This window comes from Corvus hawaiiensis, chromosome 1 (assembly GCF_020740725.1).
Source record: "Corvus hawaiiensis isolate bCorHaw1 chromosome 1, bCorHaw1.pri.cur, whole genome shotgun sequence".
Classification (NCBI taxonomy): Eukaryota; Metazoa; Chordata; class Aves; order Passeriformes; family Corvidae; genus Corvus; species Corvus hawaiiensis.
Window position 1 is genome coordinate 85,311,175 of NC_063213.1, and position 26,867 is coordinate 85,338,041.

Here is a 26,867-nt window from a genome sequence, read left to right on the forward strand (position 1 = left end):
ATGAAAGTAGTGGGAAATTTTCTTCTCTGGTTTTATTACAAAAATCTCCCAGCTGTTCCTTGAACAGAAACAAAAGTTTAAATTCAAAATATTGTCCCCAGTGTCTCAAACGTGGCTACTAAACCCCAACCCTGTAGCCTTTACAAGCCTGATCTCCTACTGAAATTGGAACAGTTCTAGTTTCCTTCAGAGTGTGTGGCTACATGTCATCTATTTACTAGAAGAAAGAAGTAGCAGATTACAGCTTTGAAGAACACTGATGTTTGTATACTCTAACATATTCTCTAAGATTTCCACATGGACTATTAAATTTGAGACTGTGTAATTGACCTTTCTTCGATAAATTGTGAGGTTGCTGGGTTCGAGTTTCAGAGACGGCAGCAGTTCTACTGTGTGGAGTAATGGTGATAGTCACAGAAACAGGCTGTGGCGATGACTGAGGGTAAAACAGTTCAGTGCCCTAAGGCATCCAGGAACTCAAAGGCCACATGTGACGTCTTTGATCTTTGCCTTCACAAAACTTTTTTGCCACTGATGAACTGATCTTATGGAAGTATTTCCTATTTCAGAAGATTCTCAGAGTTGATCTTATATTCAGCACTCATGTTAGAAGAACCTTCTGCTGTTTCCAAAAACTTTGGGGTCAGGCTTGCCAGGACTTTACCGCTATAATTTGTCCACTTGCTTTTCAGGTTATATGAATTCCTAGTATTTATTGCTCCTTTGGTGAGTTCTGCATCAAGCACTTCTTCCTCACTTGCTTTTTATTCCACTTCAGACTGCGGCACCTTCTATTTTAATATTTTGTGGTTTTATCTCCCAGCTGTAATTATTTATATTCTCTATTTACTACTACGCTTTATTTTAATTTATTATTAGTATAAAAAAATTTAAAACTTACTTAGATTTCAGAATTATTAGTCTGCAATCCTCTGGTTCCCCTAGCATCTTTATACATATTTTTGCATTTGTTATTTTCCACTTCCCTCATGACAAGGGAGTTTTAATCAGGAGGTTACACTACACTGAGTAGTTCAGCTATTTAATCCTCGAGTGCTTTTGAAATTCTTCACTGGACATTATCTTTTCCTGGAAATTACTTATTGTCAATTTTTTTTAAGTTGTGCTTAAGTTTTTTTTGTGTTAAGTTTTTTTTAAGTTTTACTGTGCACGTTTATTTTTTACTGCTGCTTTGATTAGAGACAGATTGTCCAAAGTGTTCTGCATGTGGAAGGCTTCTGACTCAGGAACTTCCCAAATGCCTGCTGTCATGAATGAAAAAGCAAAAAACACTTTTAAACTAACTCCTCGTTTTGCTTTTTTTTGCCTAAGGTTTTGGGTTTTTTTTTTCTTATTTGGATGTAACCTTCCTTTGAAAGGAAGTTTTCTAGTGGCTTCCTGCTTTGTATTGTGTGTGTATATATATGTGGTCTTCCTCAAATCTTTTTTTGATAAGCAGTAGGTATTTGTTCAGTTTCCTCTATGGTGCCTTAAACTCTGTACCTCCTGCACACAACTTAACCACTTTGCTGCTTTTAATTTCTTTGAAATAAGTGTTTACATTACAGAAAGTTCACCTTTTCCAAAAATCCATGCTGCGGCTGTTTTTTTAGTTTCTTGTGTAAGGCAGTTGAATACAAGCACATTATAGTTACTGTAGCTCTTTGAAAGCAATTTCAGCACAAAAATTATTCCTTTGTGCTGCTCAGAATCAAGTCAAGAAGCACTAAGATCTACAGAGCCCAAATCTTACAAGCTGCTTGATACAGTAGTTTCTAGTGGTGTCTGAAAGTTTAATCTCCTTGTGTTCTGGTGTGACCTGTGGTTGCTCTGTCCTAGGGAGAAAGCAATCTCCGAGACTGGCTGCTTGCTACCCTTGCAGCCTTCCTGGTCTCCTTCATCTTGTCACCATCATGCCTAGTTTGTGGGTTTCAATCCATGAGGTTTCTGTGTTGCTTCTGATGGGAAGAACTTGTTTAGTCTACTTGACAGCAGATTTAGTTTAACATTTAGGATCACTTTCTCTTTAACCTTAATGAATTCCATTCTTTGAAGTGGAATAGGGATTCTCATAGAAATTAAATGTGTAATGTTTTTCAGGGAAACAAAATTACATGTAAGGTCTCTTTGGGGCCTTCTGTGTTATAAAGAGGAAAAAAGAGCCACCAGAAGTTTTTTCATGTTGTGCTAAGAGTGGGATTTTGAAAAAGGCACTTAAAATACTATGGCAGAAATTTTATACTTTCAATGGGAATTATTGCAAAAAGTGTGGTCCCAAACTAGAGTTTACAACTCACTGCAGACACTCTTTGCTGGAAAATGTCACAATTTTTACCATAACAACCATGCTGGATTGTTCTTAAATGCACTTCTGTGACTGATAACAGCAATTTAAACAAAAAGATGCCACAATATTTTCTAGTCTTGAGTATACTTGTGAGCTGTTTAAAACAGGCTGGAAAAAAAAATTTCCGCTTGTTTGCTAAGAGAGAAATTGTAACCTATGTTTGACTGGGACAGAAAATGTTTTGCTTTACTCAAGTCTTTCCCTGTGAGAGTATTTTGAAACAGATTTATTGATCAGTTGAATTTATTGTCCAAGCTGTCCTTCCAAATTTCATTTTTATTATGTATTCAGTCGAACTAGTTTGAATAAAAGACCCACAACTGAAAGGCTTTCTTTTGAATATGTCCTAACTGTATTTCTTTTTCTGTCTTTCTGAAGCACCCCCATGGTACTCTCTGTGAAAGAGACACTATAAAATAAAGAAGTCTTTATGATACTTCAGGTGGGAAACATGCAGAGCACAGGAAAACTTTGGTTTGCTTGGTATTGAAAAAGATGCTTTTAATTTCTTAGGTAAAAAAAAAAAAGAGAACGGATATTCTTACTGCTGTTTATCCAAATGAAATGGAAAGGAGTTGCAGAAGATCTAAAGTGTACCAGTTTTTTCTGTTTCTTAAGATTTACTGTGCATGTTTCACTTCATTTGTTTCCCTGCATTCTTTTTCCCAGGCTAATTTCACTTTTGGTTTTGTGGAAAACTTGAAGACTTATTCTGAGACATGGCTTAGGATGTCTGAGGTCTTCAAAACCAGTGGAAATGTTCTCACAGTTTCACGACTGCAGGTTGGTGAGCTGTGGGAAATCTTTCTATTTTCCAACTTTTTGCTGTGTGATCTAGACAGTATTTCTATACACGTAAAACCACACATATATCTGACTTCAGGTTTAAAAACAGCTGAAAAAGAGGCAGATTAGCTTTAGGTTATGAACCTATAGCCTGATGCTGAGAAACTTCTGATGTAAAAATAATTAAAAGCAATGTTGCCTCACTATCTCCAGTATCACTCCAGTATCACTGAACAACAAGGGAAATAACATGGTTTTGGTACTTGTTTGTTCATTGCTTATATTTGCCAGCAAAATGTGAAACTGATTAAAAAAACTGATGAGGGAAATATTGACTATAAAATAAAAAAGGCATTCTTGTTACTGGGGTTTTTCCATTCTACATATTTGTGTCTTCCCCTGTGACCTCTCCTAAATCCCTTTCCCACCCCCTGCCATTTATTTGAAAGGTGTGGTGTTAACCTGTTAAGAGGGAAAGACCGAAGACATGGAGAGGCTAAATGACTTCTCCAGTGTTATGCAGGAAATCTTGGTAATGGAACTGAACATTAATGCATATGTATATTTTGTATATTTAGAGAAGGTAAACTTGAGGTAACATCTATCACTTTTCGTTTTAGGAAGCACTTCAAAACAATTTCATAAAGCATTTCATAGAAAGTAATTTGGATATCAACATGGAAAAACTCCTTAAAAAAATGCAAGCATATGGTACGTATATGAAAGTACATGTAATGATTAGCCCTGTTAGACTTCAAATTAGAACTACATTTAGTTGAAATTGAATATTTTACCTGTCTCAGTGATACTTAAGCAAAGTAATAAGAGACTTTACGCTCTTGAGTTAGTCTCAATTGTAACTGTCTTTTTTCTTTTGGGTGACTGGATAGTTTGAATTTCAAATATTAAAACAATATTGGTAACAAGTCAGAAGTGGCAAAGTGTCATGGGAGAGTCCAAACATATCATCTATACTTAAAAGGAGTGAAGGGAGATATAAACTCAGTAGCCACAGTTCCATTAGGTAGAAGTATATTTTTGTAGTACATTTTGAAGGAAATAAATAGAAAATGAGATTGGATAGAGCGTGTTTGATCAAGAAGTCTCTGTGGGTTTTTTTCTCCATTTATTCAGAATCAGTTGAGTGTGGTGCCCTTGAGCCTCAGAAAAGGCTGAGAGGGTTATAACCAGGGAGCTGCATTGTCAATAGGAAGCAACCAGGGTCAGTCCCAGCCCTGGGATAGCCCAGTGGGGCCGTGGGGATGATGCTGAGGGCAGAATATCAACCTGTGGGAAGCAGTGCGGGCCCAGGTCCATGCCCAGGTCCAGAACCAGGTGTGTAGTGGTGGGAGCTGCAACCTGGAGCAGGCCCAGGCCCAGCTCTGTGCAGCTCTGTTGGAAAGAAGTGGCCCTGATTCATGGGTCTGCATGGGTCTGCCCAGCAGCCTCCCCCTGGGCACAGCCATCCCTGGCTGGCCCCTTTCTGCGTTGGTAGTGAACCCTGGCAGTCAAACAGAGAGCCTCCAGGGTTAGATAGATAGCCCAAGGAGAATGTTTCTTAATGGAGAAGAAGGGAAGCTATTATTTTGACTAATTTGGGATATTCAAGGATTTAAGTAGGAGAAGAGAAAGGATTATGCTGTAAAATTAAGTTACTTAACTATTTTATACGACTTTGATAATTGAAAAAAGTTCAGTATGTCCAGCTGTCAGTAAGGTAGGTGCACGATCATTAAAATGCTTGCTAGCATGTGCCAGAAGGAAAAGTTTGTACTGAAGCAGAGTCCAATGTCATTTAAGAAAAGTTCATGATTTTGACGATCAGAAAGAGGGAAAAGTGGGATAAAATGCAGTAACAGACAGTATGACATCAGGGACAAAGGGAGCAGGGTACTTCCTAGAGGAGGATTGTGGTAGAAAGGACAGATCTGTGTGGTTTCAGTCAGTGGTGTTAGGAAAATTATGAGCCAGACACGAATCTGTTCCAGTCACTTTCTGGAGGAGGGCAGTGATGAGCTCTCAGGCACCCCCACAAGAGGGACTTTGTGACCCTCATTGCTTTGAAAAAATGGACTTTACAGAAATACAGGTCATTAAGTCTGCTTTACAGTCAAAGAATTAAGAGTACCGCTAAAATAAATTAAGTGTACCTGAAGTACAGCTTTTATTGGTTTTCAGTATCTGCCTCTAGGCAGGAGATGGACAAAATCCATGGAAACTCTTGAGAGCTTGTAAATTAAGTGTGTTCTCAGTCTTAAGTTGTACTGCTGCCCAGAGCTGGTACGGTGTTTTGGTTTGACACTGGCTCAATGCCAGACACCCATGAGAGTCGCTCGCTCACCCGCTCCTGACACAACTGGGTAGAGGAGAGAAAAAAATTAACAAAGGGTTCATGAGTTAAGGACTGGCAGAAATAATTTTTCGGGGGAGCCTGAGTGCTGGAGAGCTAGCCAGAGTAATGACACATACACCGATATGATTTGAGCATCGTTCTCCCGTTACTGTTTACCGACACAAGCTTATATCTACTTTTGCAAAGATTCACACCCAGTCCCTCTAGACGGCCTCTAATCCGTGGGGGAGCCGACCAGTGTATTGCTTTGCCAAGGACTTCCAGGGCTGCCTGCAACCAGGTGCTTTCCAGGCTTGGCTGCAGCCAGGGGCCAGTTCAGGGGTTTTTCCTCAGCAACCCTGAGTTGTCCAATTTTTCCAGGGGTATCATATGCCCCTGTTCCACAAGGAATCCCTCTACAATAATTCAAGCGCAAAACAGGCTCAACTTAAGGTTTCAAAGTGAATTTATTACTAACTAAGAGTCAAAGGAGGATAGTGAGAAGTAAAATAAGTCCTTTGAACACCTTCCCCCCCCCAGCCCCTCCCTCCTTCTCACCGACAGCACAGGGAGACAGGGCATTTGGTCAGTTCATCACCGAATTTCCTCCCACTGCTCCGGGAGAGGAGTCTTCTCCTGTGGGCCGTGGGGTCCCTCCCACAGGAGGCAGTTCTCCCTGAACCTGTCTGACATTGGTCCACTCTCAGGAGCAGCAGCCACATCGCACCTCCTGTAGCATGAGCCCCTCCCACGGGTACACAGTCGTCCCAAAACTGCTGCGCCGTGGGTCTCTCTTTCCACGGGGTGCAGTCCTCGAAGGAAAGGCTGCTTCAGCCTGGAAGCAGGGCCCTCTCTCTCCACTGGGTCTTCCACTGGATCACAGCTCCCTCCAGGCATCCACCTGGTCCGGCACGGGCACCTCCCCCATGGGCTGCAGGTGGATCTCTGCATCCCCTGTGGATCCCCATGGGCTGCAGGGGCACAGCTGCTTCACCATGGTCCTCACCATGGCCTGCAGAGGAATCTCGGCTCCAGCACCTGGAGCACCTCCTCCCCCTCCTTCTTCACTGACCTTGGTATCTCCATGTTGTTTTTCCTCACATGTTCTCACCTCCTCCTCTTCTCTGACTGGAAGAAAAACTGTGTGACTTTATGTTGATTTTCTTCTTAAATATGTCATCATAGAGGCATTGCCAGCCTCTCTCATTGGCCCAGGTTTGGCCACCAGCATGTCCCCCTTCAGATCCATCAGGGATTTGCTCTGCTGGACATGGTGGGAACTTCCAGGACCTTCTCAGAGGAGTGACTTCTGTGGCCTCTCAGCTACCAAAAACCAGGCTGTGCCAAACCAATACATACAGTCATGGTTGGTGTGAGCTGGTGTGGCTTTTCTTTTGCAGACAGGTTGTGAGATTTAGTTGAAATTGGCCTTGGTTGGAAGGCTTTGTTTGAAGACTAGGGCTGGCTGTGCACTCTTTCATTAAGAAAAATGGCAAATGGCATCTGGAATTCAAACTGGAAAGAATCCGTGTTCAGTGTCCTCCTTAGGCAAGCGAATCAAATTTGAATCTACTTTCTCTTCAGATGATTTTCTTAACCAGTGAACTGCTGGCTTGTCTGGGTTGGGCAAAGCTCACGCCTCAAGGTGAAGATGGATCATAATACAGCTAAAAACTGAAGCCTGCAGAAACACAATATTGGAAAGATAGGATGTAGGAAAGAGCAAGTCTCTAAAACTGCAGGGCCTGCTGGAAACAGCTGTCTCAATCTATCAGTTGAGTAATAACTGGATTTGGTTTCTGAGGACCTAACACTGAGAACTACATGAGAGGTTACGGACAAACCAGATTCTATTAAATAGTTATCATGATCTCTGGAATTATCAGATCCATCCTCACTGATGCCGACAACATCACAGAAATCTGTACCTGTGTTTCTCAAGCTTTTTAACAGAACTAAGGAGATTCGATAATATGCAATAAATGGTTTATAGTTTGAATGGTCAAGACAGAATATGATTTAAGTGGAGTGGGTTATGAAACTAGAATTTCCTTATTTTAAGGGAATACAGTTGACGAAATTAACATCATATAAAAACTGAAAATCAATATGGGCTATAGATCACAAGAGCTTTTATGCCTTTGTGAAACTGATCTCTCCAAAGTGCCAGAGCACTCCTCTGCATTTACACGTTGATTATACTTCTTTGTATAGATTCACTTGGTCATTTTACTTCTTGAAAAATGATATGCACTCTTATTTTTATCTTAGTCTGTATATTTTTTGTTCATTTTATTAGTCCATAATAATATGTAATTTAACTGTAAACCTCTGTTCTTCTGTTTGTTTTTTAAGAAATTTCATTAATCTTATATTGCATCAGCTGTTTAGTCCTGTAATTACCTAGCTTGCATTAAATTAAAGTCTTGAATATATCCATATGTTACTGGTTTTACCACTCACAATCTTTTTTTTTATCCAAAACTCCAGTTTTCTAAAATCTCCTGATCTCTGTGATTGTCTTCTAACTAAAGCAAATATTCCCTTCTTTTGTCACATCTTCACTCTCATTCAGCTGACTTCTAATTGTCCTCAAATACAAGTTGCTTGTATTTGTATCTTTTTTAATTTCTCTGCAATGCTATAAAAATTTTAACAGACTCAGTGACGTTATTCTCCCTGCTACTCCTGCTATAAAGTGTCATGGACAGAGTGGATAGATGTAGAACTCTTCCAAACTCTATAAAATCATCATGCTGCAAGACCTCGCAAAGTTATCAATTTCTAAACATGTTTAACAGGGTTACTGTGTCAGATTTACTCATGTGGAGCAAGATAAATATTTAGCTGAGGGGTGAAAAGCTTGTGGTTTTCTTTTAAAGGCCTTTGCTTCCTAAGCTAGCTGTGTGTGGGCAAGACAAGTATTTTCCTCTGTGCTTGCTTTGCAGCCCAGCAACTTGGAATAATTTTCTACCAACTTTATATAAACCCTATTCCACTAGTACTTGTGAGCTCCTTGCTGAGCACAGTCCTTACAAACCTTCAGGAAGGCACTGGAAGGCATTTGTGCTGCAAGCTCCTCTTTTAAAGTCTTACTTGCTGAATGTCTCTCTCATCCTTCTGCAATTTCTTCCAGATGTGAAGATTTTTTTCACTATCAAGGACTCTCCCTTAGAGAGGGCTGCATACGACTCAGTATACAACAGCTAGGGTGATGAAAAAATAAAACCAAAACAAGCATCTTTCTTTTGTGCTACCCCTCTGCTGCCCACACTGTAATGAAGTAGTTTTGTGTGTATTTAGAAGGCAGGAAACAAATAGCTGTAATGTCATCACTGAAAACTGTGCCACCACCCAAATCTTCTGATAACTAAAAACTTCCTTCTAATTTTTGACCTAAATTTATTTATTCCTGATTTATTCAAATTTATTTTTCAAGCAACTTTTTATTTTACTTAAATAGCACTTCTACCCGAAGGTTTTACATAAACCATTTATATTTCCTTCCAGTTACTTAATAATAGGTTAAACCAGCTGAGTGGAAGATGAGGGCTGACTTGGTTTTTAACAAAATATAAAGATAATAGTGAACACAGATTTTGTTTTTCATTCATAATTGCTACATTTATAAATGAGAAAGAACCAAGGTCATCAATTCTATAGATCTTGATTTTAAAACTTTCATGTAGATGGCATTTTTTCATATATGTGTTTCCACGAGAAATATTTAGGTATACCACACTCCAAGCCAACACCAATATAGGTGTTATTTCTTATGCTAAAATATTCAACAATTTAACTCACGAGAGAAGCTTTATTTAGCTAATTATTGATTTTCAAATTAAGGTCTTGTGTGTATATATATCACTGAATGATAGAATGCTTTCAGTAGGAGGGGACCTTAAGGATGATCTAGTTCTAGCCCCTCTGCCATGGGGCCACCTTCCGCTAGACCAGGTGGCTCAGAGCCCCATCCAATGTGGCCTTGAACACTTCCAGGCTTGGGGCATTCACAACTTCTCTGGGCAACTCGTTCCAACCTAAACCTACTCTCCTACAGTTTAAAGCCATTGCCTCTTATCCCCTTGCTATATATCTGCCCTTGTAAAAAGTCCTCTCCACCTTTTTGGTAGGCCCCCTTCAGGTACTGGACGGCCACAATAAGATCTGGAAGGTGCTATGGTGTCTGTCTGGAGCCTTCTCTTCTCCAGGTTGAACAACCCCAACCCTCTCAGCCTGTCTTCATACAGAAGAAAGTATATTGGGCTACATATAATTACATATACCTATATAAAAATATATACGAAAACTTAACCCTATCACTTGGGCTTAATATTAGGAATATTCTCTTCTCTCTAATGCTGTAAAAGAAGGAGCAGCATAGGTGTTTCCTTTATTGTCCTCCTCAAGGATAGTCTTAAATAAGACATGTATCATCTCTATTCAGTTCTGGTTTCTCTCAACATATGAATTCACCCTGTCACTGTTTGCCCAGCTGTTGGACTCTAGACTGTCAGTTCCTCTACTTTTTCTCCTTGTGCACTTTACCCTTTCTCACTGTCAATCATGCCTCTTCTTCAGACTGTTTCATACATTTTCCACTTATCTGCCTTCTTATTGTAATATTTCCTGTGCTGATGCTGAGTAACATCTATGATCCAGCATTTGTCCGTCACCACTGTCATCATAGGAGGTCATCACCTATTCTTTTTAAAGGCTGTATCTTCAAGTGAGTCTTGAAAAATTTAAGATGGAAAATTGTGTTGGATGTTTTATACATGTTTTATAGCATTGCTTACTACCTGAGAAATTCAGATGCTTTCATCAAATCCAGATGAGTTAAGATTGTTTCTAGATCATGCTATCCTTCTGGTCATTCTCTCAAACATAAGGATATAGCATTATCCCTACATTCTTTACCAATAGAGGGAGATCTGAATTCCTCCAAAGGTTAAGTGTTTTTTTGCAAACCAGGTTTTGGTTGAGGCATATGTTCATCCTGGATCCATGGATAAGTGAAAATGTAGAGATTATTAGACCTTTTTCAGATACTTTTAGATGTCGGACTCCTGTTAAAATGCTTATGCTCTACAGAGCACGGTTCTTGAAATATTCACAGTGTCAAGGACAAAAGAACTCGATAAGATGTTACCAAATGAGAGATAAATATATGTTGTGATGTCTGAAGTACAGTAATTCCCTTGAATTTGTGTGAGTGAGTAATTATGGAAATGTATGAAAATGTTAGAAGTCCTACAGTTTCATGGGTGTGGTCTCTTTCTAGAACTTTGCTAGAATCTGTTACTTTTTTGTTCCTCTGAAATTGAAGGAAAGCGCAGCTGAGGGCTTGTAAAAGCCACTGGAACATGAACTGCACTTCCACAAGTTCACACTAAAATTTCTGTATTTTTTAAAATTCTTTTTTTTTCAATACAATGTGCAAGTGACAACCTTTCTGTTCTGATCATTGAAACTAAGCAAGTCCAATTTGTTTCCTCATCTTAGAAATGATGATGAACAAGATGCTTAACAGCTCAGCAAGTAAACAGATTGACCTGTTGACACAGCTTGTAGTAAATATCTCTCCCTGTGTGTTACTGGACCGTTTCCAGCCTTTTGACTCTGTGGAGAAATTGGAGGAGAAGGCTCATGAACTCATGCAGGAAAACAATCTTTTGGCTAGTAAGTACCTTATGTAAAATGTATTTTTACAGAAAACTTCAGACTTTGTAGTTGTTGTCTGGGTTTATTGATAGGGTAGGTTAAGGTAACACAGTTTCAAAGCATGCACTAAATAACATAAAATTCAGTCACATTAAAGCACATTTGAATGCTCTAATGTAAGCTGGAAAGACTAATTACATTGTTTTAACTGGGGAATGGCCAAATTAATCATTGAAGTTTCTTATTTCTAACAAAATATTTAAAAAAATGATCATAAATATTTGAAGAAGAAAAAGATGAAAAAATGTGGAATACTGAAGAAAATTAACAAAATGACAAGATTATCTAGTTTATCTAGTTTACACCCTTTAAAAATTTAGTTTTTATATTCTTGACTTTTCAAAAAGGAGGAAAGAGAGGGGTTTTGGTAAGATTTACTGTTAAACCAACGCCTCAGAGAAATTAGTTTGTTTATTCAGAGTAAATAAATTCTTAAGGAATTTCTTTTCTTGCCTGGGATTAAATTGTCTCTCTTTTTCCTGTATTATGTACTTATTGCTGATAATCAATTAATTTTACAAAAGATTTAAAAAGGCAAGAAATTTCCTTGAAATTTTCCTTTCTTCAAAGAAAGAAATGGACAGATAAATCTTGGCCCTCAGAAAATTGAATTATAAAATTCTAGATCCATTTTGCTTCCATTTACCTAGGGAAGGGTCATATGCTAGTATAAGCCAAGACATTTCTTGTGAGTATTTTTCAGTACTGTGACCTTATTATCTCTTCACATTATTAGAGAGAGAGAAGATGGCATTTTAAGGAACCTAATGTGTCCAACATGTCAATGTTACATGCTCTGATGTGGGCATACATTCCTCTCCATACAAGGATGTTAAACTGGAATGGAATTTCCCTTTCTTTGTTTATGGTCTTCAGAGCCTTCGTAGCCTCATGGAATGTCTTAGAAAATCAACTGTTTGTGTAAATGGGAAAATGAGATTGGCCAGTTGAAAGAAAAAAGCTTTGCAGTAAAGTATTCTATCTTTTATTAGCTTTCGGACGGTAGGTAAGATATCTCTCCCTTTTACTAAGGAAGAAAAGGGCAACATTTTGCATCTATGCAGAAGTCCTAAAACGTCTGGGTCACCCTAAAAGAGAGCACAAGCAGTTTCATGTATTTGGCTTAATCTTTATGAAAGCTGCGTATTAAGCTTTCATCTGTTTGGTAGGGTTTTTTTTTCCTTTATACAGAGCTAAAGAAAGCAAACATACAAATTCTGCTGTGCTAAACTAGAAGTTTTGCAATTGACTTGAAAATTATTATCAGAGTAAATTTTAATGGGTTGGTATGTTTTCTTTGTCATCTACTTATGAAAGTTGCTATCCTTTGATGGACAAATTTTATGGCTGCTGCTTTTGCTGTGGAACTGATATTAGTCCCCCAAAAAGGGTGAAAAGTGGATGCAAAGAGAAAACTGCAGTTCAAAAAAAGACAAATCACCTCAAATAAAAATGATTCTTACAAACCCATTTATCATGTGAATAAACTTTTACATTTCTCATTCATGTATGTAAAAAATGGGTCTCTGAAACCTGCCATTTTTGGGCTTGGGATCAAGAAAGTTTGGAGGCCTGCCCCGGCAGATGAATGTATTCTATATCATATGGTAATTAGCCATGAATTAGCTATGGAAATAGCATAAATTATATAAACTTAGTTATGAAACTTCCTTTTTTCTTGTGTCAGGTATCATCTTCTATACGCCAGAGGACAAGAATCAAGATTCTAGCAATCTCCTTCCAAGACACATTTCATATACAATTAGAACTAGTGTTCTCTACAGCATGAGAACAGATTTGATTAAAAACCCAACATGGAAATCCCATCCCCACAAGTTGCCAGCTGATGGGTTTAAATACAACCATGTCTTTATTCCTCTTCAAGACATGATTGAAAGGGCAATTATTTCAGCACAGACTGGGACAGACACCTCAGAGACAGCAATACAGGTGCAAGCCATGCCTTACCCTTGTCATACCAGTGATCTGTAAGTAAACTTTCAGCTTTTTAATTTGATGTATTATCCTTATTAGATTAGTTCTAGAGAACTTGGGATCCTACTAGGTTACCACTCTTTAGTGGGAGAATGTGTATCTCTGCACAGGATTAAACAAGTACATCCAGTACCAGAGTATTACAGCATAGCAAATATTGTCTAACAGCTGTGTTTAACATAACACGTTATACAGTGTTTGTCTGGAAAATGACCCCTTACAAAATGTTTGCAGCCATAATATGGAGTAGTCTGCTGGACAGAGGCTGTGTCAACATAGTGTGCAATTAACTTAGATTATTCTAACAGATCCCTTTTAAATCCTTAGTAGTCCTGTACACAAGCTGTAAATTGGTCCCTTCAAGGGTGAAGTTGATGAAGCAAAAGTGTAGGGTTGTTCTCTGTAAAACTATCAAAACATCCCAACTATTAGATTTTAAGATTAGTCAGTGGTAATAAATTGGTTAAAATGGAATAAAAATTGACTGGGTCATGTTATTTCTCATTGTCCAAATATATTACTTTGCCATCAGCACAAATCTGAATTTTGTTTGACTTTGAATGGAACCCTAAAGAGTAATTATATCAGTTGTATTGTTTTAAATACTAATATATATATAATAATATATATATGTAGCACCAATACGTACATTTAGCTTATTACATAAAAAATAATTTTAGAAAGTAATTCTAAACCAGAACAGGAATAAATTTTATTGTTCATATCAGTTCTTATTTTGTGCGTATTTTGAGAACAGTTCCAGTATTAACCTATTAACATTCTGCTAGGAAACAGTTTACCTTTGAAGGCTGAAAACTCTTCCTATATGTTCTTTCATAGTTTCTTGAACAACATAGGGTTTTTTTTCCCACTTATGATGATGTTAACATGGATGGTTTCAGTTGCTGGCATGGTTCGCAAGCTGGTTTATGAAAGAGAAATTCATCTTGAAGAGGTAAGAGGCAGATTAACCTCTGAAAAGAAAATTTATTCATATAAGTGCAGTGAAATGCAAAAATTTTGAGGTACTTTTATGTACTCATAATCCAGATGGCTTTATTTTCACTTGTTTCCTCTGGGCAGTAGGTTCTAGTTCTAGCTGTCAACTCAGATTCACAACATTGTTTGAACATCAGTATGCAAATATTGTCCATGAGAGAAAAAGCAACAAGCAAAAGTTGAAGCTGGAAAGTGTTATTTGGGAAGGCCTTGTGATTAGAATGTTTTTTGTTTTGGATTCTTTTTCAGTTTTTGCTCTATGTAGTCTGTAATGATAAAACTGCCTAAACCAAGTTAAGAATTTGTCACGTACTGTGTAATTATCAGAAATATAAGGGAGATGGCATACAAAAGAAAAAAAAAGAGAAACAATTATTTGCTTCTATCAACAGCTAGTCTTCACAGGTGGCAAGTATATGGAAGGACAGGGTCCTTGTGGTACATTTTCTAAAGGGATAAATACACCTTTTCAAATATTACACTGATTTCACCATATTAGCAGAATTACTGCTTGAGTAAGATTTTTAATGTGGGGAATAATTGAGGAGTTATCTAATTTATCTAATATTTCTGTTGTAAGATAAAATTTTTTAATGCTTCAAAATATTAAATCAACAATAATAATTTTGATTTGACCTTATGAGAAACACTTCAGAGGTTTTATTCAATTGTATCTAAAAGCAATTTTTTTATAAAAGATATATACTTCATACCTGGCTAAATTATTATTTGCTGGTAGTACATAAAGATTATAAACTGTATTTTTCTTTCAGAAGAGCAACAGGATGGGAAAAAAAAATTCGTTATACATTGCTATGGGCATTTTCAGTATGTTTTAGAGTATAAAAAGGCAAACTCCTCACTAGAAGAACCAGTAATCTGACATCTGGTCCTGAAACCCTATGCAAAAGAGGGTTGTGCTGAGCACTATGACTCCTCGTGTTCATGTGTGATGATCTCAGAGGACTGCCCTGCTCAATACTGTGTCTGATCCAGGAGAGAGCACAGGACGAGGGAAAAGAAACAAGAAATTTAAAGGGAAGATAACATCCTTTGGGAAGCTCGTAGTGTCTTGGTGACAACATGTTTAAAACAGAAAAACAAAAAGAAAGTTGGTTTCCTAACTTTAACTCTCTTTGCTATGTTGTCTTGCAGTATATGAAGACAATGGGTGTGTATCCAGCCATTCATTTCTTTGCTTGGTTTTTGGAGAATGTCATTGTGCTCGCAGTAAGCAGCTCTGGTCTGGCCATCATTTTAAAAGCAAGCGGTATCTTTGCTTATAGCAATGGCTTCCTTATCTTCCTTTTTCTCCTGGAATTTGGAGTTACAGTTATCACATTAAGCTATTTTTTGGGGGCATTTTTTAGCAGTGCCGATACAGCAGCTCTGTGTGCCAGCCTTGTCTATATGATCAGCTTTTTACCCTATATAGTTTTGTTGGTCTTGCAGAACCAGCTGAGTTTCGCCAGCCAGATTATAATGGTAAATATTTCTTCTTCTTTTCTAACTTTTCCTCTAACTATGCTGTGAATTTCTATAGTTTCAAAACTTTAGACCATAATGTACTTATTTTTTCCCATGTTTCTGTTTGCTTTTGTGATCACTGGAAATAAATCACACTAATAAATCTCCAGCTGAGAAAATATTTGAAGGTAGAAAGGAATGAAAAATAAATTGTCAGGGCAATTTTGTAAACCTACAGAAAATATCAGGGATTTGCATTCCTCATGCTCATGAGTTCTCTTAGTGTCTTGACCTCAAAATATTTGTAACATTAGTGTATTTTCAAGATCAACTGGTGACATGCCACTTCTCAAAGTCATTATTTGTTTGGAAGAAAACTAGTGATTGATTTTCTGTTAAGTATAATTGGAGAATAGATCAGAAATTTGTCCAGCCATATAATCTGAGGTATATGTTTCTTTGGCATAGGTTCTTTAGGTCCTTTTCTGTTTTTTGTATCCCAAAGGCTGTTGTGCGTCTTTGTATTGTCCTAACATACTGTATCCCTGAACGTGACATCAAATATCACCATCATATAATGAAAACCATATTTCACACATTATGGCTTCACTATTTCAAAATAACTCGATAAATTAAGCTGGTGGAATAATTAATACACTATTAAAAAAATGCTCATTTTTTCAGTGTCAGTTGGTCAGATAAAATAATACTTTCCAGTATTAATAACTAGGTCAGTGGAGCTCTGTTAGGTGGAGCAAATACTACTGAGGTTTTTTGAGGGAGTATGATTAAAACATAAAAGGAAATAGCAACCATTAGCCTATGTGGAGGAAAAAAAAGTCTGTTTAGTTTGTGCTTGCATTTAGTATCACAATATATTTTATTTCATGGAACTTGTTAACAACATGTTTTTATTTGATGTTCACATCCTCTTTCTCCTCTGGTGTTGTAGTGTCTTCTTTCTACAACTGCATTTGGGCAAGGAATATTTTTCATTACATATTTTGAGGGCCAAGAAATAGGTAAGCTCTTTGGTTAGGAGAAAAGCTTTATAATTATTATTTCAAAAACTCCAGTTGGAGATGTTTTTCAATTTGTTCTGAAAAAAATCTCTAACGAGTTAATAAGTTAGATCAAGTTCAGGTACTTAAAGGACTGTAATCCTTTTTTTTTACTATTATGGTGAGATCAATATTGATGACAGCAGATGTTTCGAACTATTGAAAAAGTATCATAATGATACAACTGCTGGTAAGAGTGGAAGAGACAATTGCAGAAAATATTACTTAAATGTCCCACCAGACACTTCATCAAAATGACTCATCTTTACTGAAGGAAGGGAAAAATGTGTTTTGGGAAAAACTACTTTCCTTAACAATTGTAGAAGCAATACCATGACCCATTGTACTGCAAACAAAGCAGCATTTTCAGTAAAAAAAGTGAAATATTTTAAATAAATTAACGACTTTGTTACTTTTGTTTTTCATTTAGTGGTGTGGCAGCTTTCTGTAGTAGTAGTGTTTGCACCTTCTTTTTTCCTTTCCTGTCTTCTGCAATGTAATAATTTTATGAAGCAATTATTCAGTGAGTTCATTCCTGTTTACCTCTGAAAGCAGTCAATGCACACAATGCTTCTTAGTTAGAATTCACAGATTTAAATTTTCAGATTTAGCATTATAGAAATGACATTAACTTTGTGTAATCCTTTTCTTTAGATCAGCAGAGTGGCTTAAAGCCTGATTCGTTGATCAGTGCCCCATTTTGTCAGTGTTGTAGTTCTTTTTCTTTTGCCAAATTAAGAGCCAGCTAAAACTTCATAAAAAGCTTTCTACAACAGTTTCTCTACATTTGCCCAGCAGCAGTGTCACCTGCTGTTCTAAACACAGGCTTGTAGAGGCATAGAAATCTATTTCTGTTCATCGGGATTACTGTTATTGACTGTGATTTGTTTTGTGCCAGTGCTTAAATACCCAGAAGTGTGTGGTGTTGATGTGTTTGTGATCTTTAATGCTGTACTGATTTAGCTTTGAACTTTAAAAAAATCATTATTATTACTACCAGGAATTCAGTGGAATAATGTGCACCAGTCAGTGGCACAAGGAGGACACATGACCTTTGGATGGATGTGCTGGATGATGTTGTTTGACTCCATTTTATATTCTGTAGGTGGCTGGTATTTCAGCAATATTATTTCTGGTAAGATCATAGACTTGTTCTTATTTCATGCTTTTGAAGAAGTTATTTAATAATATTCCTCCGTTAATGTCTCTACAATGTAAACAGATCAGCCACCATAGGAAACACTTATTGTGGTACTGTCTTCCTTGGTTTTATGCAAATAAAACGAAAATTATGTCTTTTTCTGAGTTAAGGATCTGTTGCGCAAAACTGTCTGATTTTCTTTAGGGACTGGAAAACACCATCATCCTAAATACATAAATATTGACTAGAGCTAACACATGGACTAGAATTTGTAGCCAGGCATGAAATATCTTTTGTTTGTTGATGGGTAGGCCAAATATTTGATAGAATTAGGAATTTATTGGATCCTCAGTAACAGAGCTTAGTCTAGTAGCGAAACCTCCTGTAAAAATGGTGACTCTTCTGAGTCAGTACTTGGGCTGAAACCTATGAATAGCAGCATGTTTTCAGATCAGAAAAACTTCGGACAGCCTGGTAACTGTATCTTGCTCCCAATCAGTCCACTGTCCAGTTCATAAAGAAAACAAATTGATTTTCAAGTATATTTTCAGAAAGTAGTGGTGTGTTTTTAAAATTTTTTTCATGACCCAAGTTTTACAACTCTTATTGAGTTGGTTGATTTATTATTAATCATAGCCTCATGCCTCACTGTATGTTTTACCTTTCCTCTGATTTGCATATGTCACTTTTTTTTCTGGCTATTTTGTTTTTTTTTTTAATTGAAAGTTAATTTTGCCTTGAAAGACAAGGATGGGTGGAATATGCAACTGAATTTTAAAAACTTTATCTTAAATTGACATTTGCCCTTCAGTGTCAATGCAATGGCATTCCAAAGAGAGAGTCTGTTTTGTGATGGGTAAGTGATGCCTGGAAAGATCAGGCAATGCCAAAGATTAGGTTGTACATAGGAGTATGTTTTTGCCTTTTCTGTTTATGTGACACAATAAGTGCTTCCTGTGGTGGCTGATTTGTTTGCATTTTGCAGATCTTAATGGAAGAGCTGGTGCAATGGACTATTTTCATAATAAAAAATTAGGCTCTTTGTCCTGGAAGAGTATTTGGTGAATTTTCATTCCTATGCATTACAAGATTATGTTAAGTCTATTATTCTGTTACACTTTGAAACTGATTTGGAGACAGGGTAAAGCATTCCTGGAGTTTGATTATTTTATGGCAGGACCTGATTTTATGACAAAATGACTGTTATTACACTTTATTAAAATTTTTAAGCAGAGCCAAGTATTTGGGCTAGTTAAATGGTCTAACCAGCTCATTGTAAGCAATAATAGGAAATTAGTAGTCAACAAACAGATGCAAAATGACTATCAATTTTTCAACAGTTTATATCATAATTCTAATATAGGAAAGTTTGGATTAAAGAACCGATGGTACTTTCCCTTTACTGTTTCCTACTGGAAGAAGCTGTGTGGTACAGAGAGAAGCAAGAGACATTATCTGAATTCTAATATGTTTTTCTTCAATGAAAACTTCCAAGAAAAAGGTTTGTAGAAACAGAATTTGAACAATGGCTTTCTTTTGAATGGTGTGCTAGTCATCTTCACTGCTTTTATCATTGCCTGGTCCTGTATTATATGTTTAGATCTTGTCCTTTTCTCTCTTTTATTATTTAGTATATACTACAAATATTACATAATAACTGCTACATTATACTACACCCTGTAATGCTTGATTCATTCAGTGAAAACTATTGTACAGAAATATTTAAGAAAATGCTTTAAAAGATGTAAAGTAAGTGTCTCTTGGGTTCATCCTGTGCCAGTGTATTGGCTCTTTGCTTTGTTTGGATCTTTTAGAGTTCACAGAACCCTTTCATACTCTAACTGAATCTGAAACGTGTTGGGTTTTATTACTTTTTTAAAATTTGCTTCTTGATTCATTGGAAAAATTAACTTTGTTAATTTCTTTCCCTTCTGTTTCTAATTTCCCTCTTCTATAATCACTGTTCTTTCTGTCTCTGCTTCTTAGCCTTTTGTCTGGAAAGCTGTTATTGTAACTAATTTTTATCTGCCTCCAGATACTTTCACTGCTCTTCTATGTATGTTCGCTTGCTTACAATTAATTCAGATTTTTTCACATTTTTTCCCCCTCTCCAGTTCCTTTAAGGACTTTTTCACATGTAGTTTAGATTTTGGAAATGAAAGAGTAAGTCATTCTTACCCATATTCCATCTTGGGCCTTAGAACAACACGAAGGTTTGTGTTTTTTGGAAGTTACAATAACTTAGAAATGATCCAGTTGTCTGTAGCATAGCTGAAGAAGCTGAAAAACGCAGCAGTTTTACACAGAGGTGTCTCCTAGATTAGAGCAGACTTCAAAATGTCTTGAGGTTCATTTAAACACTTGTGGAAAAACTATTTTTATGAGTTTAGTCTGAATTTCTGCAATTTGGAACAACTCCATTTTGTTAAGATGATTGAGTTTGGTCCTTACATAAAATGAAGATTTCCAGGGTTTCCCTTTGAGTTTACCACATAATCCGTGGAAAACAAAAACATAAACTTCTCTGCCTGACCAGTTGTTAGTGTGGTTTGTGCCTCAAGCCATCTACGTGATTGCCTACACTTGTTGGGTCACTTCTCCTCATGTCATGTGGTGGATAGCAAATTGCCTGTGTGTGAATGCTAAAACTGTCATGCAGAAAAGGAGCTTGCTGTCTTTAAAAGAATTGCATGCCATTGTACTGACAGTGGGATAAATGCATCCATGAAGAATTTTCTTGGAACAGCAAAGTGACTTGCTCCCAGGCAATGTTTTCAGTTGTTCCATACAGCCCAGGTAAGGGCTGGTTCCAGGGGCATGGAGAACATTTAGGAAAATTACAGGTGTGTGAGGGAGGAGCTGGGAGTGTAGGTCCTACCAGTTGGAACTACAAGTAGAGCAGTGCTGGCAGAGACCAGGGTGTTGAGTACCCTCTTGGAACTCCCCTTTGGGGAAGTCCCAGGGTAATCAGTTTAGTGCTTGCAAGTAACTTGGGGCTCTTCCTCTGAGTCTTTCCTGAGGCCCACTCTGCACTTGAATGCTTGTTAATTTACAGGATGAAAATTTAGGAAACAGTGGAAAGGTACCTGGAAGAGAGGTGCAAGGTTAGGAAGATCTCAGTAGTGTCACAACTGCTGGTAGTACCTTGCTAGCAAGTGACCTCAAGTTTAGAAAGAATTTTTGACAGAAGCTTAAAATTGAGTGTGAAAGGAGCAAAAAAACTTCATGCACAGCATAAACAAACCAATCTTTGAAAGAACTATGTAATTTTTTATTTATAATTTGATTTATATAATTCAAGCTTTTTATGTATAGCATAATTCTCTGTTCTTGTAATGTTTACATTTTATTTATGTAAAAGTGTTGCAAACAGTATAACTATAAACCATAAATATTTTATATAAATGTATATTCATAAGGATAATTCTCTCTTCTCATAATTCTCAGGCATAAATGTTGTTTCTTTGGCATAACATTCCAATCTGGCTTGCCTTTGCTTAAAAAGAAAATAAGCCAATCAACGGCCAGATCTCTCAGTTGTAAAAAGTCAATAAAATATTACACATTGATAATGTAATGGCTGCTGATTGACTATGCTCATGTTTGGAAAGTAGTGCCACCCTGACACAGAAAGGAAGGCAACTTTGCTGGTGTCATATGGCATCTCAGTTTCCTGAGGATGTTACCTCACAGTTAGAAAACTGCTGGATGTCTACTTGCCTTGAGGACCTTGAATTATGTTTAGACTAGGCTGCTGCTCTGAATCATTTCAGGGGTCTGCTTTTCTTAGCTGACTGAGGGGAATTGAGAAGATTAACTGCCTATGCCTGTGAATGTTATGTCAGAGTTGTGTGCCTGGAACTGGGTGACATATGTGAAATAGCTTACACAGAATTTTCTCATGCTTATGGGCATAAAAATGATCCAATTAACGTTATTATAAGTATTTTTTTACTAGAAATAAAATATAGCAACTATCTTATGACTTTATCAAGATGTATGCAGATACCCACATAACTTGGCATAACTGTTTTAAGCTGCTTTTTAAAACTGTAAATGGGCCAAATTCTCAGCAAATATTAATTGGCATGGTATCTTTCATTTCAGTGTAGTTTGTGTCGGTTCAGACAGTTTGAACATCTCTTCTAGTCTTTGGTAAATGGTAGCAAGGGTTAAGATATTTTGTTATTCCTTTTATACACACACACTTCAGATTCAGCAACAGATTCAGCAACAGATTGAGCAACCGGCTTGTTCTGCTGCTCTTCCCCACACAGACCCAGCACGTCAGAGCTGGAAAGGGCCTTGCACTGAAGAAGCCACCATTGGCGTTGTGCTCCTGTCACTCACCAAAGAGCACGTGGATGGTCAGAAGGCCGCTGTTAAAGACCTCAACCTCACTTTCCATAAGGGCCAGATAACAGCACTCTTGGGACCTAATGGAGCTGGCAAGACAACAGTTATGTAAGTCTGACTTTTACAGCTATTACTATCCCCTCTGATCTCTGCAATGCTGTTTCAATTCAAAATTTTGTGAACTATTTGCTATGCCTTTTTTTTTCCCCCCAAATAAGTATTTGATAAACTCCCCAAAGCACATGGAAAGTGAAGGTTGTATATCTATGACAAAAGCAATGTAATGAATACAGAACTAAGTCCTCTGTGCCACTTAAATCATGATGTAATATCTCAGGAACAGCTCAAGTAGGACCTGGGCATGTCTGGTTGTGGAGTTGAACACGTCTGGAAGGAGTGTTCTCTTCTGGCAACATATTTGTCCCTAAAGATTGCAGGGGACTTCTTTCTTGGCAGTTGACCAGAAATGAAAGTACTGAAATGAAAAATGACCTTTAAAAATGTCTCAACTAAAAAGTTTGTGTTTCTACCTTTCTGTTAGCTATGATCAGCATTCATCAAGCCAGTGATGCAGGATGGGACATAATTGAGAAACACTTTTCACAGAATACCCATGTGAAAAAGGAAACAGTCACTTGTTAGATTTGATTGGGGAAAAAAATTTGATTTTGTTTTGGAAAAAGGGAAATGAAAAACTCTTGAGATCATGTTCCAAAAACAAAACAAAACAACCCACCAACAAACCAACCAACCAAGCCACCAAAAAAAAAAAAAAAACCAACCAAACCAGAAAAGCCACCAAAAGCAAAAATAGCTAAACCCAAACCCAAAACACTAATGATGTTTCTATAGCTGTACTCAACTGAATTGGTGTTGCTCTAGGAATGCTAGAACATGCCTCAGGATATCCAAGTGCTGAGCCAATTGCGTGCTATCTTGCTGATTTTTTTTTTCTTTTCTTACATCAGATCCCTGCTGACCGGTCTGTATCCACCGAGCTCTGGCACCATTATTGTTGATGGGAAGGACATACGCACTGAGCTGACTGCCATCAGGACAGAGCTGGGTGTTTGCCCCCAGTACGATGTCCTGTTCAACACACTGACGGTGAGAGAGCATCTCCTGCTTTACGGGTCAGTGAAGGCACCCGGCTGGACAAAAGAAGAGCTGAATGAGCAAGTCAGTGGGTAAGTTTTCTGTCCACTTGTTGAAATCTGTCAAGTAAATTGGTAACGACTATTGCAAGCCACTCAAACAAGAAAGAGAAAATGCAAAACTTGTAAGCAAAAGCCAATGGAAACTGCAGGGTTTTGTGAATTTTTATCACATTTCATGTTCTGAAATCTTGACTTGAAAATAGATTTCCTAGTTTCTAACTCTTACTTGAATCTACTTGTAGTGGAATTGTCAATGTTTAAAAACCTGGTATACAGAAACATCAAATAATGATATTTTGACTGGAGTGGAGTTGGTTAGCCTTGTAGCAGCTGCAGGGGTTCTGCCTCATGCTGTCTGCCTTACCTCTGTCCTTGCTGGAGAGGCAGATAGAAACTAAACTGCTGTGCTTGCCCTGAGTTTATAGATAAATCAACAATGACTTTATATATTTACTATCCTGTATTGCCTCACATGCAGCAGAAGGAAGGTTAGAAAACTAGAAAAGCCAGGTAAAAGCAGTGCTTGTTACAACCTTCTTAAATAGGCCACCTTATTTTCCTTTGCCAAATCCAGCCTTGAAATGTTTTTAATAAATGAAGAGGTTTAAAAATTAACAATCCAATAAGAAAACAAGTCAGAGCTCTGACATGACCTCACAGGATTTGCCACTTGTCACGTTAAAAACATTTGCTAGTGTTTTTGTGCTGATACTTCTTTGATACAGGACTAGATCTTATTTTTGCCTAGTGTATATTAAACTAACTGGTAAACTGTACAAGCTGAGGTCTGGTTCGGTAATACCAAACTGCCCTTTTTCTACTTCAGGAATAAAAGTACTTCAGGAATAAAATCAATGCTTTCCAAACAGTGTGGTTGTGTAAGTAGTTTTGTTCACCTTCTGATTCATGATAGACTCTGTGCAGGGCTGGGCACTTCCATGCTTCAATAGAAATAAATGTCAAGTTGATGGGACTTCTCCTTAAGTGTATGCAGAGGCATTTTTTGGCAAAGTGGCTTTCCTTTTTGGTAGCTATCATAAAAGCTTGTTACTTTTAAATTTTGATCAGAACAAACTCAGTTATGGGACACTACATTCTCTCCAGAAACAAGAGAAGCAATTCCCTAGAACCACAGAGAAAAAACAAACCTAGTACATGGTTTAAAATTTATGCAAAATAATATTCTGTATCTTATGGTACTTAGACTGCTGAATTGTAATTCTAGCAGTAGTCTGTCATGCTAATGGCCCATAAGAACACTTAGAACTCTTCAGGCCTTGCTACTAAGAAAAATTAAATTATTTTTAAAGGCAAAAAATGCTTTAAAAGACTTCAGAGAAATTAGAAAAGTAACAAAAGAATGAAACAAAATCTTTTTATTAACAAACAAAAGAGGGCTTCTGAAGAGGGTAAGAATAATTTTCCTCACTCTCTATCTATAAAACAGCTATTGAGACATGTTTTCTTAAAAATGAGAAATTCTCTCAGGGTAATTGGCGTGCTGTACAGACTGCATATTCACTGAAACAATTCAGGAGTTTAGCTTAGGACTGTTGAGCCTTCCATGTCTTGCTTGACAGGCTGATAGCAGCTGAAAGCTCATAGGTCACTGAATGGATGCTCAGTTGATGTAAAATAAACTAAAGGTTAAGACCTTTATTAGTCATGTTTCCATACCATGCTCAGATGCAAGATCATCATCAGAGAGCAAGGGCTGAGTTGGAAACATCTGTAAGGTATCTCCCCATCCTTAACACAGGAAGTAGATTAGATTTGATTAGATAGTATTATTCTACCCAGGGATCACTAATCACTTTATTTCACAAACATATGTCTTCTAAAAGAAAAAAATGGAGTGGTGTTACCTTATGTACTACAAATGACTACACATTTTTGAAAATCTCAGGCATCTCTTGTGTTCTTTAAGTAGTTTGCAAAACCTGAAGCACTGCTTGAGTTGTGAAGCCAACAGTATTTAAAGGGACTATAATCTGGAGTTTGCTGAAGTTGTTGGAGAAACTAGTATTTATGTTATTAGCTTTAATTAAAAAATTTTCTGTACAATACTTATTCAGAATCTGTGCATCAGGTGATGATGAGCATTTATGCCTTGTAGGTAAAGACATGTTTATTTTGCTATTTGTTTTTGACACCAAAGTATATAATCAGTCAGAGGTAGTGATTTTATTACTTTCCATTTGCAGTGACTTTTCAGTAGTTCTTCTTTGAGTGGACAGGATGTGACTAGAAAAACATTTTCAAAATTGGTCCAGTTTCTGTACTCCTGTTTCAGAGCTCTGGAAGATGTGGATTTATCCCAACATCAGTACAAACCTGTTGGAGCCCTTTCTGGGGGAATGAAAAGGAGGCTGTCAATTGCCATCTCCTTTATTGGAAACTCAAAGACAGTTGTTCTGGATGAGCCCACCAGTGGAGTAGATCCATGCTCTCGCCGTAGTATCTGGGATGTTCTTCTGAAGTACAAAGCTGGTACAAAGTTTATATGCATAATTTTTTTCTTATTTTCCTTTCTGGATTTTTTTCTTCAATAAATTTAAATTGGATAGTCAAAGTGCAGTCAAAATATTATCAGAACCTAAATACATTAATTTCTGAGGGAATATTAAGTTGAGTTTAGTAACTTAAAGACAAGTCAAATGGCATTACAAGAATTATCTGCTATTGTACAGAAAGATGCCCAATCTAAAAAAGGATTGAGCTTAGTTCTAAGTCCTGTCCTGAAGTTTCTTCCCTCTTTTCAGCTTCTCAAAATTACTTTCTGGTTTCCATTTCCCATTTTACATATACTTGTATATAGATGGTTATATACTTCTAATGAAAATATACTCATCAGTCAGTCTGCTACACTAATTCTAAAATTGATTGTGGGAAGCAAACTCTTCAGCTAGTGAGCACTCAACTAGCTATAATAACTCACTTTGAATGATCCATTGAAAGAGACACTGCTGTTTTGTTGTTTTAAGGATTTTCTTAAGCTTTTAAAACAGCTGGAGGTTCTAAAGCCTTAATACTTCTTGCTGTGTATAAAACAGGGCAAAGTAAGTTTAGACATGAATATCAATACCATGAATCAAATTGTGATTCTGAATGCATATTTTGTTTGTGTCCTGTATTTAAGATTTTGAAGAGTCCTGAAAACATGTTTCCTTAAGGCTAAAGGAGCCTTGTGAGGTGGTTCTCTAGAAACCAAATTTTGTAGACATGCACCAATCTTTCCCATGCAGGTTGCACACTGATCTTTACCACTCACCATCTTGATGAGGCCGAGGTGCTCAGTGATCGCATTGCCATCCTGCAACGTGGCCAGCTGAGGTGCTATGGTTCTCCCTCTTATCTGAGGGAGACATATGGCCAGGGACACAGTCTAACACTCATAAAAAAGGTATATTAAAAATGTACTGTACTGAAGAGTGCTTGCCAAGTATATTTTAAGGGAGGTGCATGTCCATGCCAGGAAGTAATATGTGATATAGAATATATT

At 37.2% G+C, this 26,867-nt stretch overlaps 1 protein-coding gene across 1 annotated transcript in view; it reads left to right on the plus strand.

Moving 5' to 3' along the window:
• Positions 1-26,867, plus strand: part of ABCA13 (ATP binding cassette subfamily A member 13) — a 175,497-nt gene that overhangs the window by 51,322 nt on the left and 97,308 nt on the right. Inside the window, exons 21-33 of the mRNA XM_048321455.1 lie at positions 3,017-3,130; positions 3,754-3,844; positions 10,971-11,147; positions 12,877-13,177; positions 14,025-14,139; positions 15,339-15,668; positions 16,603-16,672; positions 17,712-17,846; positions 19,216-19,353; positions 22,130-22,316; positions 23,177-23,395; positions 25,659-25,855; positions 26,611-26,768. Of these exons, the coding sequence (XP_048177412.1) occupies positions 3,017-3,130; positions 3,754-3,844; positions 10,971-11,147; positions 12,877-13,177; positions 14,025-14,139; positions 15,339-15,668; positions 16,603-16,672; positions 17,712-17,846; positions 19,216-19,353; positions 22,130-22,316; positions 23,177-23,395; positions 25,659-25,855; positions 26,611-26,768 (2,232 nt within the window). The remainder of the gene's footprint in view (positions 1-3,016; positions 3,131-3,753; positions 3,845-10,970; positions 11,148-12,876; positions 13,178-14,024; positions 14,140-15,338; positions 15,669-16,602; positions 16,673-17,711; positions 17,847-19,215; positions 19,354-22,129; positions 22,317-23,176; positions 23,396-25,658; positions 25,856-26,610; positions 26,769-26,867) is intronic.